At 42.2% G+C, this 14,753-nt stretch overlaps 1 protein-coding gene across 1 annotated transcript in view; it reads left to right on the top strand.

The window, feature by feature from the left end:
* Positions 1-2,404: 2,404 nt before the first annotated feature.
* C8B (complement C8 beta chain) overlaps positions 2,405-14,753 on the top strand; it is a 36,828-nt gene continuing 24,479 nt past the window's right edge. The window contains exons 1-4 of the mRNA XM_006919250.1: positions 2,405-2,544; positions 8,632-8,788; positions 11,814-11,955; positions 13,875-14,016. Of these exons, the coding sequence (XP_006919312.1) occupies positions 2,453-2,544; positions 8,632-8,788; positions 11,814-11,955; positions 13,875-14,016 (533 nt within the window). The 5' untranslated portion in view covers positions 2,405-2,452. The remainder of the gene's footprint in view (positions 2,545-8,631; positions 8,789-11,813; positions 11,956-13,874; positions 14,017-14,753) is intronic.

The raw sequence follows: 14,753 nt of genomic DNA, 5'->3' as shown, positions 1-14,753 counted from the left end.
GCAGGTTTTCCCATGAGTCCATCAGACTGAGGATGTGGAAGGGGAGCCCTAACTTATAAGGACATGACTTCTCTGAAATGTAGGCAGACATGAGAGAGGACGTGAATCTGTCTTGAAACACAATTTTCTGCTTGTTTACAAATGATTAACTACCACAATCAATTGTGTCATAGTTCAGGTCACTGCATGCTTTGGGGCAGCAGTGAGATGGGACCTTATGCTGGAGCTGGCTAATGATAACTAGAATGCACACAGGATGGCCTGACAGCAGACCTTGTGTTCCAGATTCCAGCACAATTAATGTGAAGGGTCTACTGCCCTCTGTGGCTTTCCCTCCACCCCCTTGCTACTCTTCCTTATTTGTATTCCCAGCCCCAGCCCAGTACTCTGGCAGACATGGCAAGATGGGAGGGCAGGCTAGTACTCAAGGTTACGCCATTCTGTGTCAGGTAATAGGGTAACAGCTTAGCATTTTATATATTCAAACCTCAAAACAACCTTATAAAGTGGGTATTAATGAGTTATTATCCTCATTTTACAGATGAGAAAATAGAGTCTTAGAGAAATTAGATAGCCTGTTTAAGGACATCACATCTATCGTGTGTTCTTTCTTCTAGCCCACCCACAAGTCGCCTGCTGCTTTCTCGTCAGAAGCCTCCCATCCATGCCTACAATATCAGCACCAATAAGATGGCCAGCCATCATGTTCATTCAGCCCCTTATAGTCTGCAAACTGGTTTCATAAATGCCAGGTTAGTGCAGTTTGGACTTTAATTTGTTGATTCTGAGAAGTCAGTAATGGTTTTCAGGGCGGTACATTTGAGAGCCTCAGCCATTAAGCATGTTGTCTTGAGTTTGCACCATGCTTGTTTCACACGAGACTCCTGTGCTTCTCACACAGGCAGGATAGGTACCATCTCCACGTTGTGAGTCAGGGCTGACATCCTGTGTCCCTACTAGAACTAGAAGTGTGAAGACACCCATCCCACATCTGGTCACAGGTGATCTGGGAGTCATTTCTAGAAGTATTGAGGTGAACATTGGCTTGGATTATGCCATTTCAAGAGAGCCCTAGTGTGATGTTTTCTTTTAATCCAGTTTAACGGTGAGGCCACACAGAATGACAAGATAATCAGTGAACTCTTCAGAATAGTGAAAAGATGAAGTACTCTTCTAGGCTCAAATAAAAGAAATTCGACTCACCACACATGAGCAGCACCTGCTGAATGAAGCCTTTGCTGTGTTCAGCCTGAGAGGACGGCGGGTTTCTCTGACCTTTAATGTGGAAGAGGTGACAGGTTAAGGGCAAAGGCGTTTATTGAACTCCTTTCAGGTGCCACTACACTTGTGGTTCTTAGGGTGACTGGCAAATAGTGGAGACAAATGTTAATTCCATCTCATGCCAATTGTCTATTACACTTCACTTCCCAACAAGATCAGGGAAGCTATCTATTTCTCCCTATGTACAATGAAGTTCTACATAAATTATATAACAACCACACATATTTGGTTAATTATTCTCTTATAGTTCTCATTTTTATAATGCCTATTGTGAAGCATTTCCACACTTACTATCTCATCTGACCCTTCCAACTCTGATGGGTAGGCATAGCTCTCACAATTTTATTATGAGGAAACAAAATCAGAGACAGTCACTTATAGAGAGAGCACAGAGTACATGTCAGGCACCGTTCAAAGTGCTTTAAATATTTAGATTTATCTAATCTTCACAACAACACCATGAGGTGAGTACTATTGTTAGTCTTGTTTTATAGATGAAGAAATTTGGGGCCAGAAAAATGAATAATTTGCACCAGGTCACACAGTTAGTGAAACATACAGAGAGAATTTGAATTCACGTAGACGGGCTCTAGAGCTCGACAGCCTCTTGCTGACTTGCTAAAAATTACATAGCTGAGAAAAGGCAAAACGAGAATTCAAAACGTGGCCTGACTCCAAACCCTACTTTCCACCTAGTAATAGCTCACATGCCTGAGTGCTCAACACTGGCCTGTTCTAAGCACTTAACTTACATTCACTTACTTACTCCTCATTTTCCAAGTGAGGAAACTGAGGCATAAAGGGAAAGTAACTTGCTCAAGGTTGTAAAACTAGTAAGTGACAAAGAAAGAATTTGAACCCAGGCAGCCTGGATTTAGAGCCCACAATTCTTATTGCTCCACTAACAGCCTGTCCTCTCAGCTGCTTACCTAAAAATCCTAAACATATGAATAAAAACGAAGCAGCTGCAGAGTTTTCTCTCATTTTCATTGCTTTCCAGAGTCACAGGTAAACTTTCTGTCTGTGCAAAGTCTAAGGAATTTCCAATCACTAGTTCTGTTTACTTTGCTGAAATGTTTGCACTATGGGGACAGAAACTAACGGTAGCACTCCCTTGCAGGCTTTTCATGGATCTAGGTGCCTCAACTGGATCTCTTCTCACCTAGAGAAAATGAAGACATCTAGGATGTGGGTTTGGAGAATACAGGCAGAGCTCTTTCTTCTCTATACTGCCCTGTGTTGTCTCAGTTTGCCTGGCTCCAGGTAAGTGGCAGTTACAAATGATTCCCTGATCATTAATATAAAGCCACATGATGCTGACCATCTCTTTGTTGCTTGCCTATTGAATAAGGAACATCTCTTGAAGCAATTTGCATGCATCTGATAAAAGAGTATCTACAACTCTCTCCAAATTATTGTGGAACCAAGCAGCTGACTTAAACAAAAGTTCTCAGAAGAAACTGACATGTTTAACTGTATTTTGTCATGCTAAAAAGAATAGGATCCTTGTTATGTATTCGGAACAAAGCTTCAGTGTGATTCTTTATGCAAAAGATTTATTCTGTGCAGGGCGGGGTTGGGGGAGAGCCAATTCATATCAATGATTTTACTGTATGAGAGTGACCTACGCTTTACCTGCTCATCAACCCAATTTGGGGTGGGGGGGTTTCGGTCTCTTTCTCACACACACACTCCAGATGTTCCAAGCAGTTAAATGCTAGATGATTTATTTCATTTTTTTGTGTGTATGTGTTCCTTAGTAAGATGCAAATAGGCTAAGGAAAATATCTGAGTCAAAGCTCAAACTTAATCTGAGTGAAAGCTCAAACTTGGGCTCCCGTGAAAGAAGTGCCAGTGACTTAGCAATTCAGGGATCCTCCTGGTACATAAGAAGCCCCACCATGAGGTGCCGAAGCCCTCAGGTACCCCAGGCCTCCTTGTGAGTATTCCTGGTTAAAAGGACTGTTAATGCCATTTATTCATTTCATAAAGCTATCTGAGCGCAACCTCTCACTTAATGTGAGGAACGCCTAGTACTCACTGGATATATCCTTGGTCTCAGCTCTGTTGAGCACTTAGGCCCCATCGGGTACCACCCGGAGACTAGCATGATGAGTATTCATTACCCATAGGGCTCTCAATAAATAATAGCTATTACAATTATCAAGAATTTCAACTTGGCTCTCGGAAGAATCAAACTGCCAAGGCCTTCCTAGTGTGTACTATGTGTACACAGAGAAGCATTCAGGATCCAAAGAAATGTGTCTGGAATGGAGGGTTTCAAGGGATCATAGCAACCCTACCCACAGCACTGACTCCTGTGCAAGACCTCTTATCAGGCTCTGAGGATGCAGAGAAGTATAGGACACAAAGAGCTTCATATTTCTTGTGAAGAAAGCCAACACATGAGCGCATGCTCTGTGTACTGTTGCAAGAGATAGTATGTGGGCAGGTGGCAAACAAGAGAGGGAGTGATCAGCTCTACTGAGCATGGGGTCTGGAAAGACTGCTGGAAGACATGATGCTGGAGCTGAGTCTTTACATATGAACACATGTTTGCTAAATGGCCAAGGGGGCTGAAGGGTGTTCCAGGCCAAGAAAGACTCCTAGACAAAGGTATGGAAGCAAGAGATGGCCTGGCTTGTTCCTAAAGCTGCAAGTCTCCTTCAATAGCCCTGAGCACACACCAGGTGAGGAGCTACCAAAAATGAGATGGTGTAGGAGTCAGATCATGGATAGAGTTGAGGAAGCACTAGAGTGCCAGTTAAAGAGCTTGCACCTTACCCTCTAGGCAGTGGGGAACCACTGAAGGGTTTTAAGCCAAGGAGCTACAGGGTCGTATTTATATTTTAGGATGTTTACTCTGAGGTAGAAAGTGGAAATGGGAGTGGGTCAATAGAGTGCAGATTGGGAAGCCTTGTTTAATCCTCCAGCGATTCATGAGTTGGGTATCATCTCTTACTCGCACTGTGTAGGACAGCAAACTGATCCTGGGAGAGAGGAAAAGAGATTCACTCATGTTTCATGAGTCTCAAACCCTTACCTGAATCCAGGTTTAGTGCTCCAACCTCTTCCCTTGATCTTCATGGGACAGTACCGAACATGAGATGTATTTGATTTCCATAGACGAAGTGGAAGAATAACCTTCAGCTCTGGAACAGAAAATGCTGAGACCTCCTTCATATTAGCTAAGAAAGGTTTTCATTTCTATTTACTCATGTAATCAAGTCAGATGAAATAATCATCACGTTTACCTAAGATCTATTATTTATTTATTGCCATTCTGTGCCAGGCACTAGATACCTTAGCTCTAATCCTCAAAGATGTTTGAGGTAAGTGCTATTGTTTACAGTTTACAGAGAGGGAGAGTGAAATTTGGAGAGAGAATGTGCCAGTCACAGGGTTCCTCACTTAATATGTAACAGAATTTAGAATCAAATCCAGTTGTTTTTTTTCTGGTTCCAGACCCCATGTGTATCCCTACATCTTTCTGCTTCTCACTCATGCATTATCCCCTCTCCACCTGCACTGCATATCTGACTTGCTGGGCTCCCATGCCATTTCTCTGGGCTGCACATTTGTTACCTTGAGATGCTGCTTTAAATTTCATGTCTAGAACAGCAAACGACAGAGAGAAGAGAAATTGAAAATCTGCCACCCAGAAGCTGCCCCTTCTAGCAAAGAGGAAGGATGCTATTTGCAAAGGGGATGCAGCTGCCTAACAAATTGCACGTGACAAGAAAGTTGTTGTGTCAGGGCATTTCTAAAGAAATCCAAAACATATTGACGCACCCCATCTATACAAGCTGATGGCTCACAATTTACTGCTGACCTAATCCTGCTGTATGTGATGGATCCACCTTTATTTTTGATCAGAGACTCCTGTTAGAAAGAGAGTAGGAGACAGGGACCGAGTGAAATATGTCCTAATGCTGGCAACAGCGTTCCATGCACCTCAAAGAAAGGCACATCCTTGCTAGTCCTTATGTAGATGGGGATATGTTCCAAGGACTTGAAGAAGGGTGTTTACTGTAGCATTATTTGCAGTTGCAAAACATTGGGAAAATGTAAATGTCCTTCAAAAAGAAAAAGAATAAATTGAATGCAATATATGTCCTATGATGGAACAGCTAAACAAAACAAAGGAGCTGGATCTCTCTATAAATCAACGTGGATAGGTCTCAGAAAATGCAATGTTGACTGACAAAAGCAAGTTGCCGAATAATGTGTACAGTATGAGTGAAGCACACAAAAGCAATACTATGTATTATGTATGTATGTAAAATTATTTTAAAAGACTGGAAAGATACACACCAAATTCATGACAATAGTTCTGTCTGAAGAGGAAAAGAGGAAAATGGAACTGGGGCTGATATAAAACTCAGATGTCAAATTTATAAGGTTATTTTTTTTTATTAAAAAAAAAGAAAGGCTGAAGAAAGCATACCAAAATGTTAACAATTGCCAGACCTGGGTTGTGAGTATGTGAGTGTTTATTATTTTGTTTTCTGTACTTTGGGTATGTTTAATTTTTCAGCATTAAAAAGATACAGAAGATGGATTCTGAATGATAGGAGTCAAGTTCCTTGGTCTAAATTTCCATCTGGTTTGTTTCTGTAGAAATGCATAGGCATGAACAGCACATGTTGTAACCAAACACGGAGGCCCTGACTGGCCCTGCCCTTTATTGGCTCCATGATATTTCCAGGAATTAAAGATGCAATTTAATGCTAGCCTTTCTTTCAGATTTGTATTTTGTAGTACTCATAAACCACACACATCTTATCCAATGTAATTTGCAAACATACTACTTATTCAGTTGATTACTTCTTATACTGCCACCTCCATAATGAAAATTGGGTGCAAAAATGAGAGATCTGCTGGTTATAACTACTTTTTACCAAGTTCCTTCCATAAGTGATCATTTGCTTATTAACAGGCTTTCAAATCTCAGAGAAAGAAATAATTGTGCCTCTTAATAGTGTGTGTGCACATTACTAATCTACTCAGTCTCAACTATGTCCCGGAATTGGGTTGATGGTTGCTAAAAACACAATATAACTGTTTCTTAGTTGAAACAGGAAGATACCCTGCAGTGCTGTAAAATACATACTTAGGAGAAGCCAAATCACAGACAATATTGTTTTGTCAAACCTGGGCAAATTAGTAGAAAGAGCACATCCTGAAGCGACCCCCCTTCCCGCTCTGTGTGCAGCATTCTGCCTCAAGTAACCATTTTAAAGTATCCACCTGTGGTTTCTAGTAGAGTCTTTGACCTTTTGTTAAAGATCCAACTTTACTAGGCAATTGATTTTTGCTGGTCTCTGGGGTGGTCATGGAGATAGATTTTGCTGTAGTTAATATTATCCTCTTTTTAGGACTTTTGCCAAGTGAGAATGTATTGTTAATGACCTTGTCTGGAGTGATATACTATATGTATTTGAGATGGTAGAAACTATGTGATTCTGTCCATAATGACTCAGTCTTGGACACGGAGGAAAAGAACCTCGCATGGATACCGAGGAGACTGGAGGAGTGGATGCTGGCCTGGTTCCCTTCCAGGCAGTAAGGGACAATGGACATAGCACAGACTCTGGAGTCAAACAGACCTCAGCTCATTCCCCAAGACCACTGCATATCAGCTGCAGGACTGCAGGACTCTAGGCCATTTCCTTCATCTGTCCAGGTAGCAGCGCTCCATAGCTGCCTGCTAACATTGCTGTCAGGATCCAATGAGATAACATGGGTAAAATACCTCATACAGAGCTTGATACGTCCTGGGTGCTCAGCAAATCTTAGGGCTCTTTCTCTTATCATCACCATTTTTCGTCTGGGAAAGGAACATAAATTACAAAGAATCTTACAGTGTTATATACTCTTTCAGATGGAAGAAAAATAAAAATCATAATATACAAATCATATCACATGGGGAAATCGAAGGCCTAGACAGATTAAATTCCATGCTCATTCATTCACTCTTTTACTGAATATCTCACTGAATGTCAGAAACTCATCAAAAGTGTGGCCTTATCTTCTAGACATATTGCAGGCCTCATGTTGCTTGACTGCTCTGTAGATGTGACGTCATCTGCCTCTCCCCCGGCCCTCACTGGCCTCACCCCATCCCTGGGCTGGCAGGGCACAGTCTCTCCTGATCTGCCGGTGGTGCTGATGCTCCCCAAGGGCTTATACTTGACCTGCTTCAAGAACAGTTGTATCATCTCCCATAGCTTTTCATGATCAGATCTGTGTCTCTAGCACAAATCTCTCTTCTGAGTTCCAAAACTGTGTAGGAACCATTTATTATATGACTCTAGATAGGTGTTCCATGGGCACCTGGACTCAGCATGCCCCAACCACATCTCCCCCAATAAACTCCTTTGCTTCTGTGTTCCCCACCCACCCACACACTCAGACTAGAAACCAGCATCAACCTACTTCTAACCCACAGTCCATCCAATTACCCATCACCGTGTATCCATTCCACCTGAGAAATGTCTCATTCGTCTGTCCTCCCCATTCTCTCTCCCCTGACACTACCATAGTTCAGGCTCACATCACTCACTGGGACAACTACACAAGCCGTGTACCTGCTTTTCCTGCCTCCAGGTTCTCCCCACCCCTGTGCGGCCTCCACACTGCAGTCACAGTGATGTCCTAAAGCACAGCTTAGGCCATAGAGCCTGTATGCTTAAAGACCTTGCCTATTGGATAAATTCCAGAGGAGCTAAGACCTGAGACATGTTTCTCTTTTCCTATTCTAAGAAAAACTCTGAGTTCCAGAGGGCAGAACCTGTGTGTTATATTTCTCTGTATCTCCGAAAGCACAGTACCCTGAAAATGTTTTTTTCTCAGCAAATGTTTCATAGGCTCTTAATGTGAGAGGCACCTTCAAGACCATCTAGTCCAAACCACTCGTTGTCCAGGGGATAAAACAGAGGCTTAGAGATGGGGAGAATCATTTAAGATCATACATCCAGCTGTAGTGATATTCCTTGCATACCTATAGTACTTCAGAGTTTATAAGTGTTCTCACATACATTTTTTTATTTAATCCCAGAAGTAGCTTTGTGAGGTGAAGCTCACGCAGGTTGCAAAACCAGACCAAGATGACCAGCTGCTGATGGACTGTCTTCTGATCCGAGTTCAATACTCTTTGACCATAGCTAGTCATAATGTCAGCCATTTAACTGACTGTTCAATAATATTTGTTGGATGAATTAACCTATATTTGAATGATAAACTAATAGCTTTGCGAATATGTATTCATGGAATACATGGATAGGTGATTGTATGTATACTTAATTCTCTTCTGATGTCTGACTCTCTTCTTTCATGATAACCTTTTAGAGGTGAAAGGCCACCCTCTCTTGAGTCAAATGCAATCAACGAGAGCCTTGCCAAGAGTAGGCAGACACGGAGTGTGGCTGTCACGTTGATGCCTATTGATTGTGAACTGTCCAGCTGGTCCTCCTGGACTATGTGTGATCCCTGTCAGAAGAAAAGGGTAAGTACACAGGCCTTGGGAGAGCTCTAGGCTTCCGGGAACCCTAATTCTCAGCAAGTCTGGCCAAGCACTACTGACAGTGCCTGGCACATAGTAGGACCTCGGTGAATGTTGGCCGATTAAATTAATGAATTCTATTTCTCTGTTCTTCCAAATAGCAATTAGATTCTTTCTTTGATTCTTCAGTTGTTTCCCCGCCTCCACCCCCCAAAACACATCTGTCCTTACTCATATTCACAACTTTCTAATTAGGCTTCCTGCCTGCAAAGTTGCCCTTTTAATCTGTCTTTCCTGGTGCAACCTGAGGGATGAATCAAAATGCAAGCCTGGCGTGTCTTTCCCCAGCTTCAAAGTCTACCATGGCCTTTAGGATTAAGTCCAAATTCATGATATTCAAGGCTCCCCATAACCCAGACCTGGCCTACATCTCCTTAAAATGTCCCTCACTCCCGCACACTGACCATTTGTATTTATCTGACCAGTTCACACTTCCTCCATGCCTTTATTCATGCTGCTTTCTCAGGCAGGAGTGACCTTTCCCATTTCTTCCTTGGCTAACACCTACTCAGAAGTTGAAACTCTTCTCAAAGGCCACCTCTTTTGAGAAGGCTTCCCTGATTACTCAGTCCCACTTACAGTTAGATGGACATCCTTTTATGAGTTATAATAGCTCCCTATTCCTCCTGTATTCTATCATTTATCATTTACTTTTCATTTATTATTTAACTTTCCATTAAACTGTGAGCTCTTAAAGGCTTATTCAATTCTATATCTTCAGTGTATAAGTCAATTTCTGGCATATAATAGGTGCTTCATAAATATGTGTTTTTTGATCTTATTATATTTTCTGATATTTCTGTAAGGAATGAAGAATAGTTATTACATTTTCTCTCAGGCAGATAGGTAAACAGAGACTCAGAGCAGGTAAGTGAGTTCTTGGGTTCACCTAACAGCAAATATAGGCCTTGAACTCAGGCCATTCACTTCTTGTCTTGTGTTCTACCAGTCAAAACACGTAGTCTCTGCAGTACTTGTCCCTCAGGTTCCTTTGTCATAGGAGGGCTGACCCAGGATTCCAGCTCTGGTAATAGCAAATGTGTCAGAGAATGGTCATTGTTTCCTCAGCTCCTTGGAAAACCAAACCAGCCATGGGCTAGGACCTTAAAGAGGCTGTGGAAGTAGGCCCAGGACAATTACACACTTAATTGGATCAATGTGGAGAGCCAAGCAGTATCATTCAGTTCCCAAAGTAGGCTTTATTGCTGAAGTTATCAACATCGATCCAATTATCTGGATAACTGCTTCATCTGCACCATAAACCACAAAGACTCAGCATGAGTCACCCATTCACCCAGCCATCCAGAGCTCTTCACTCAGAGTTTGCTACACAGTTCCCTTAGCCGGGCATCACTGCTGTCTGCAGGGTCATGGGCTCGGGGTTCATCAAAACATTTCAACTGAAATTAGGAGATGTCTTTCCTCCATCATTTCCACACTCCTCGAGTCCATTTTCTCTTTGGTGCCTAGGGCTAGTCTTCTACTAATCTTTGCAGACCTTATCCCTGTCCTGCCAGCCACTGCTTTCCAGGAAGAAAGACCCTCCGGGAATGCAAAGCAGCAGGAGGGAACAGTTGTCTACATTTCTTTTTTGGATATCCAGATACCATGTGCATAATAACTATAACTGGTTAATATAGCATTCTTCAAAGTGGCTGCTGTCCTGCTTTGCCCCCTTTTGTTGCACCAAAATCTTGACTACAACTAGCATTTGGAAGTCACCCAAATCTGACCACTCCCTTCCCTTGTAGTGTTTTCCCATTGCTCCATAGTAAAATATTAAATCCAACCTTACTAGGCCTGGAAGGCTTTGCATTACCTGCTCCTGCCTATGTCTTCCTTCATCTCTTGACACTCTTGCTCTTGAGCTCTTCAGTCCAGCCGTGATGAATTTCTTTTTGTTTCCAGGAATAAGGCACATTCTCCCTAGTCTCTCGGCTTTGGCGCAGCAATTTTCTCCGCCTGGATTGCTCTTCTCTCCCCAACTCGTGCCAGCTCTCCATGTTTGCATGACTTTTCTACTCATCCTTTGGGCTTAGATGTCACTTCCCCATCTCCCAAGTTTGCACTGGGGACTCCCTATGAGTTTACAGAGCACTCTGTGCTTCCTCTGCTGTGGCAACCATTGCACTGTGTTGTCATTGTGTGGTGCCTACCATCGGCACCGCCACCATCGGCACCGCCACCATCGGCACCGCCACCATCGGCACCGCCACCATCTGTGGCATACCTGAGAGCAGGCCAGAGAACATGATTATGATTAAAAACCAACAAAATAATGCATAAATAACATCTACCTTTTATTTTTTACCACTAGGTGGCTCAATTAATACTTGGGAAATTCAATCAATGTTCCTGGAATAAACAAATTAGAAGGTAGAGGTACAGAAAGATTGACTGCTAAAATTTATTAATAATGAAAAAGAAAAATAAGTACAAGAAATTGTCTACTATGTACCAGACAAGATGAGATTTCATATATATATATAACTGAAACTTCATAATTATACATTTAGGTAATATTATCTCCATTTTAAAGATCAATGAATTGAGATCATAGAGGTTAAGTAACTTGCCCAGCATCACATAACTAGAAATTATCAGAGTCAGTTGTGGCTCCCAAGTGCATGCTTTTGCATTTATAAGATACTGAGTAAATTAGAATACTTGAGTCAGCCCATTGGAGTAATCAAGCTGAGAGATTGTGGTTTTGTGTTATTGAACTGGCCACATCAATCTACTTACTACTGTTTGACTCCAAGGCTCATGCTTTTCTCACATTCAGGAAATCTTTACTGATCACCGTGGATGCAGGGATCAGACAAGACCCCTGCCCTCGGAAAGCTTAAGGTCTAGTTGAAATAGTCAGGCAAACGGCCAATCGCAACATAGATCATGAAGTATATCCCTCAGCTCCCAAGGGTCCTGAGGCTCTGCCCTTGGCTCACCTCGTTCCTCTCTTCTCCAGTACAGACACGCCACCTTGCTCCAGCCCTCTCAGTTCCGTGGGGACCCATGCATCTTCTCTGATAAGGAAGTCGAAGACTGTGAGACCAAAGCACCATGCAGAAGTCAAGTGCGATGTGAAGGCTTTGTGTGTGCGCAGACAGGTATAAAGGGGCACAGAAGTGGGACTGAAAAGCTAGCGAATTAGGTGATGGCATGTGATGGTGGTGGCTCCAGCCGTTGCCTAGTGCTCAGGATAGGGCTCATGTGTCAGGTCAGGAAACTTCCTTGTTTTCAAATCTCTGACCTCCTTTTACACGTATTACTTCATAAAAACAATCCTTGAAAATTGGTGTTATTCTTATCTCCATTTTATAAATTAAGAAATTGAGACTTGTAGAAGTTACTTGCCCGAGGTCATATAGCAGGTAAGTGAAAGAGCTGCAATTAGAAATTTAAGAATTCAAATCACATTCGCTGACATTAAAAACATAGGAGAATTCACTTAACATTTCTGCGTGTTTGTTCTCTCGATATAAAATCAAAATGCCTTGCAAATTTGTTATAAGCATCAGGTGACACAACGGATGTGAAAACTCTTTGCAGACTGTGAGCTCTGCTGGCTCGCTCAGAAGCTCGGGGCTAAAGAAAATGTGGCAAAGGCTGAAATAGTTAAATAAGGGTGGTTAGTGTCATTTATCTCTGAAAAATCTTTGGAGAGGTAGTCCCTATCTTTTGCATTTCTGCATCACCAAGTCCAGCATGAGATAGTCAGAAAATTTTTGACTAAAGGAAAGAAAGTAAAAAAGAACATATGGATGGATGGACAGAGGAAGGAAGGGGCACACAAATGGATAACTATCAGCTGCAGAATTAAGTAAACAGTTGCCTTTTCTACTCATTCATCTGGCTAACTCAGGCAAACACATGCCTCTCTATTTCCCCAAGTGTCTGGCAAAAATAAGAGTATTTTGACCTAAATTATGCAGGTGGGAGTTGTAACGCTCTACATTTACCATATCCATGTGGACTGTGTTTTGGAATCTTTCAAGAAAAGATTCTTAGAACAATTTCTAGGGCTTATTGTAAATGCAAAATTCACTCAATAAATCTGAAGGGCTTTTTTACAGTGTGTCCATGGACTCATTATGGCCAGTGTTCCATGATTCTGACCAAAGTCAGAATGGTTATTCAGGCAGGCTTTAATTTAAGTGCCTTGTAAGAACGTTCGAAGACCAGACTGTTATTCTTCTGCCTTTAACACCCCAAGAACATTAGTTAAATGTGACCAGACACATCTAAGGAAATAGGGCCACCTGTACTATGGGCTTTATCCCTGAAGAATATACAAATAAGAAGGGAAAAAGTGGGGAGAAAAGTTTAGAGGAAGCAAAAGTGTTGCAAATGATTTAAAACTGTTAGTCCAATAATTTTTATAGTCCAAATGGGTATGGTGTTGAAGGCAGTGTGGTTTTGTGGGGAAAAAATGTGATTAGACAGTTATGGGTTCCAATTCTGCTGTAGATATTTACTGGCAATGCGCACTTGGCCCACAAAAAACACTAATTATAGTAATAACATTTATCGGGCATGTATTATGAGTCAGTAGTGTTCTATTTACTCATTTAAATTCCCCTCAACCCTAGGGGGTAGGTATTATGACTTTCCTATTTTACAGATAGGTAAATTGAGGCAGGGAGTTAGGTAATATATAGAAGGTCACACAGCTAATATTACCTGCAGGACCCACCAAACCCGCCTCTCTCTCGAGCCTGAGAGAGAGAACCCCAGACTTCCTTCCTATCTGGCCACTCAACCCCTGCCTATCAGGCGCTTTCCTTTTAATTATTTAATTCCCCACCTTTAATAATCTCCCCTCAAAGTGCTTTCAGAAATATAGCACTGGCCTCTTTGGGGAAGTAAACTGTAAATGCCATTTCCAACCCACTCTGATACATAAGGACTAGTCAAAACCGAGCATAAAAGGCCCAGAAAGTGTCTGATGTATCGCCTGTTGCTCATACCATGTAGTTCCCCTCTTGATAGCCACGTGGCCATGCATAACATCCTTTTTCCATCTCAGGGAGGTGTGTAAACCGCAGACTCCTTTGCAATGGGGACAACGACTGTGGAGACCAGTCAGATGAGGGAAACTGTAAAAAGATTTATAAAAAGTGTCAGCAAGAAATGGACCGATACTGGGCAATTGACAGACTAGCCAGTGGGTAAGTTACTGTGTTTCTATTGTGTGGATGAGAAAGCACACGATTAAATGTAATTCCAGAGAAGAGAAAGGAAGGGAGCTGATGTGAACAGAGTTGCTCCTTTTTTCCTTTCTGACAAAAGACTGTAGTGTAAGTGGATGCTCATGGCTCTTCTCTGAGGACAGTTCTGGGGAACTCCAGGAGCATGTCTCATGGACAGACACGGGCCACAAGGTAGGCTGAGTTAGGGACAGAGCTGTGATTGGAAACCTCAAAGGCATCATGTGAGAGCTGGGGATAAATGTTTAACTCCTGCTATGTGACTGTGTTAGGCGCTTTGTAAGCCTTCCCTTTGAATCCTATTGACAAGTTGTGGAAAAGGTTTTATCTGTTTCTGTAACCCAAGAGAGTCTTCTAAGTAGTCAGTGAAGAAATGGATTTCCAGGATGGCTCTGCAATCAATCTGTGTTTCAAGCTTCTGGGGATCTCTGAGTTAATCCAATCCTCTGGCAAGGTCAGAGGAGCAAGGTCAGAAGGGATCAAACCAGCCTGGTGTTTGCCCTACTTGCCTGCCATATTCTACAGCTTCTCAGCCTCCAAGAGGAAGACTAAGACCCTCTCCTCACACGAATTAAAAACCACTGTATGAGATGCAATGTAGGGAGGACAACATTGACCCTGAATGGAATTCACCATCTTCCTAAACAAAAAACAAATCTCGATCCTCAAAGTTTGTCTTCAGAGAGAGAGACTCCTCA

This window comes from Pteropus alecto, unplaced genomic scaffold (assembly GCF_000325575.1).
Source record: "Pteropus alecto unplaced genomic scaffold, ASM32557v1 scaffold25, whole genome shotgun sequence".
NCBI classification, from domain to species: domain Eukaryota; kingdom Metazoa; phylum Chordata; class Mammalia; order Chiroptera; family Pteropodidae; genus Pteropus; species Pteropus alecto.
The sequence above is the reverse complement of the archived record's forward strand: the minus strand, read 5'-3'. Positions and strand labels throughout refer to the sequence as shown.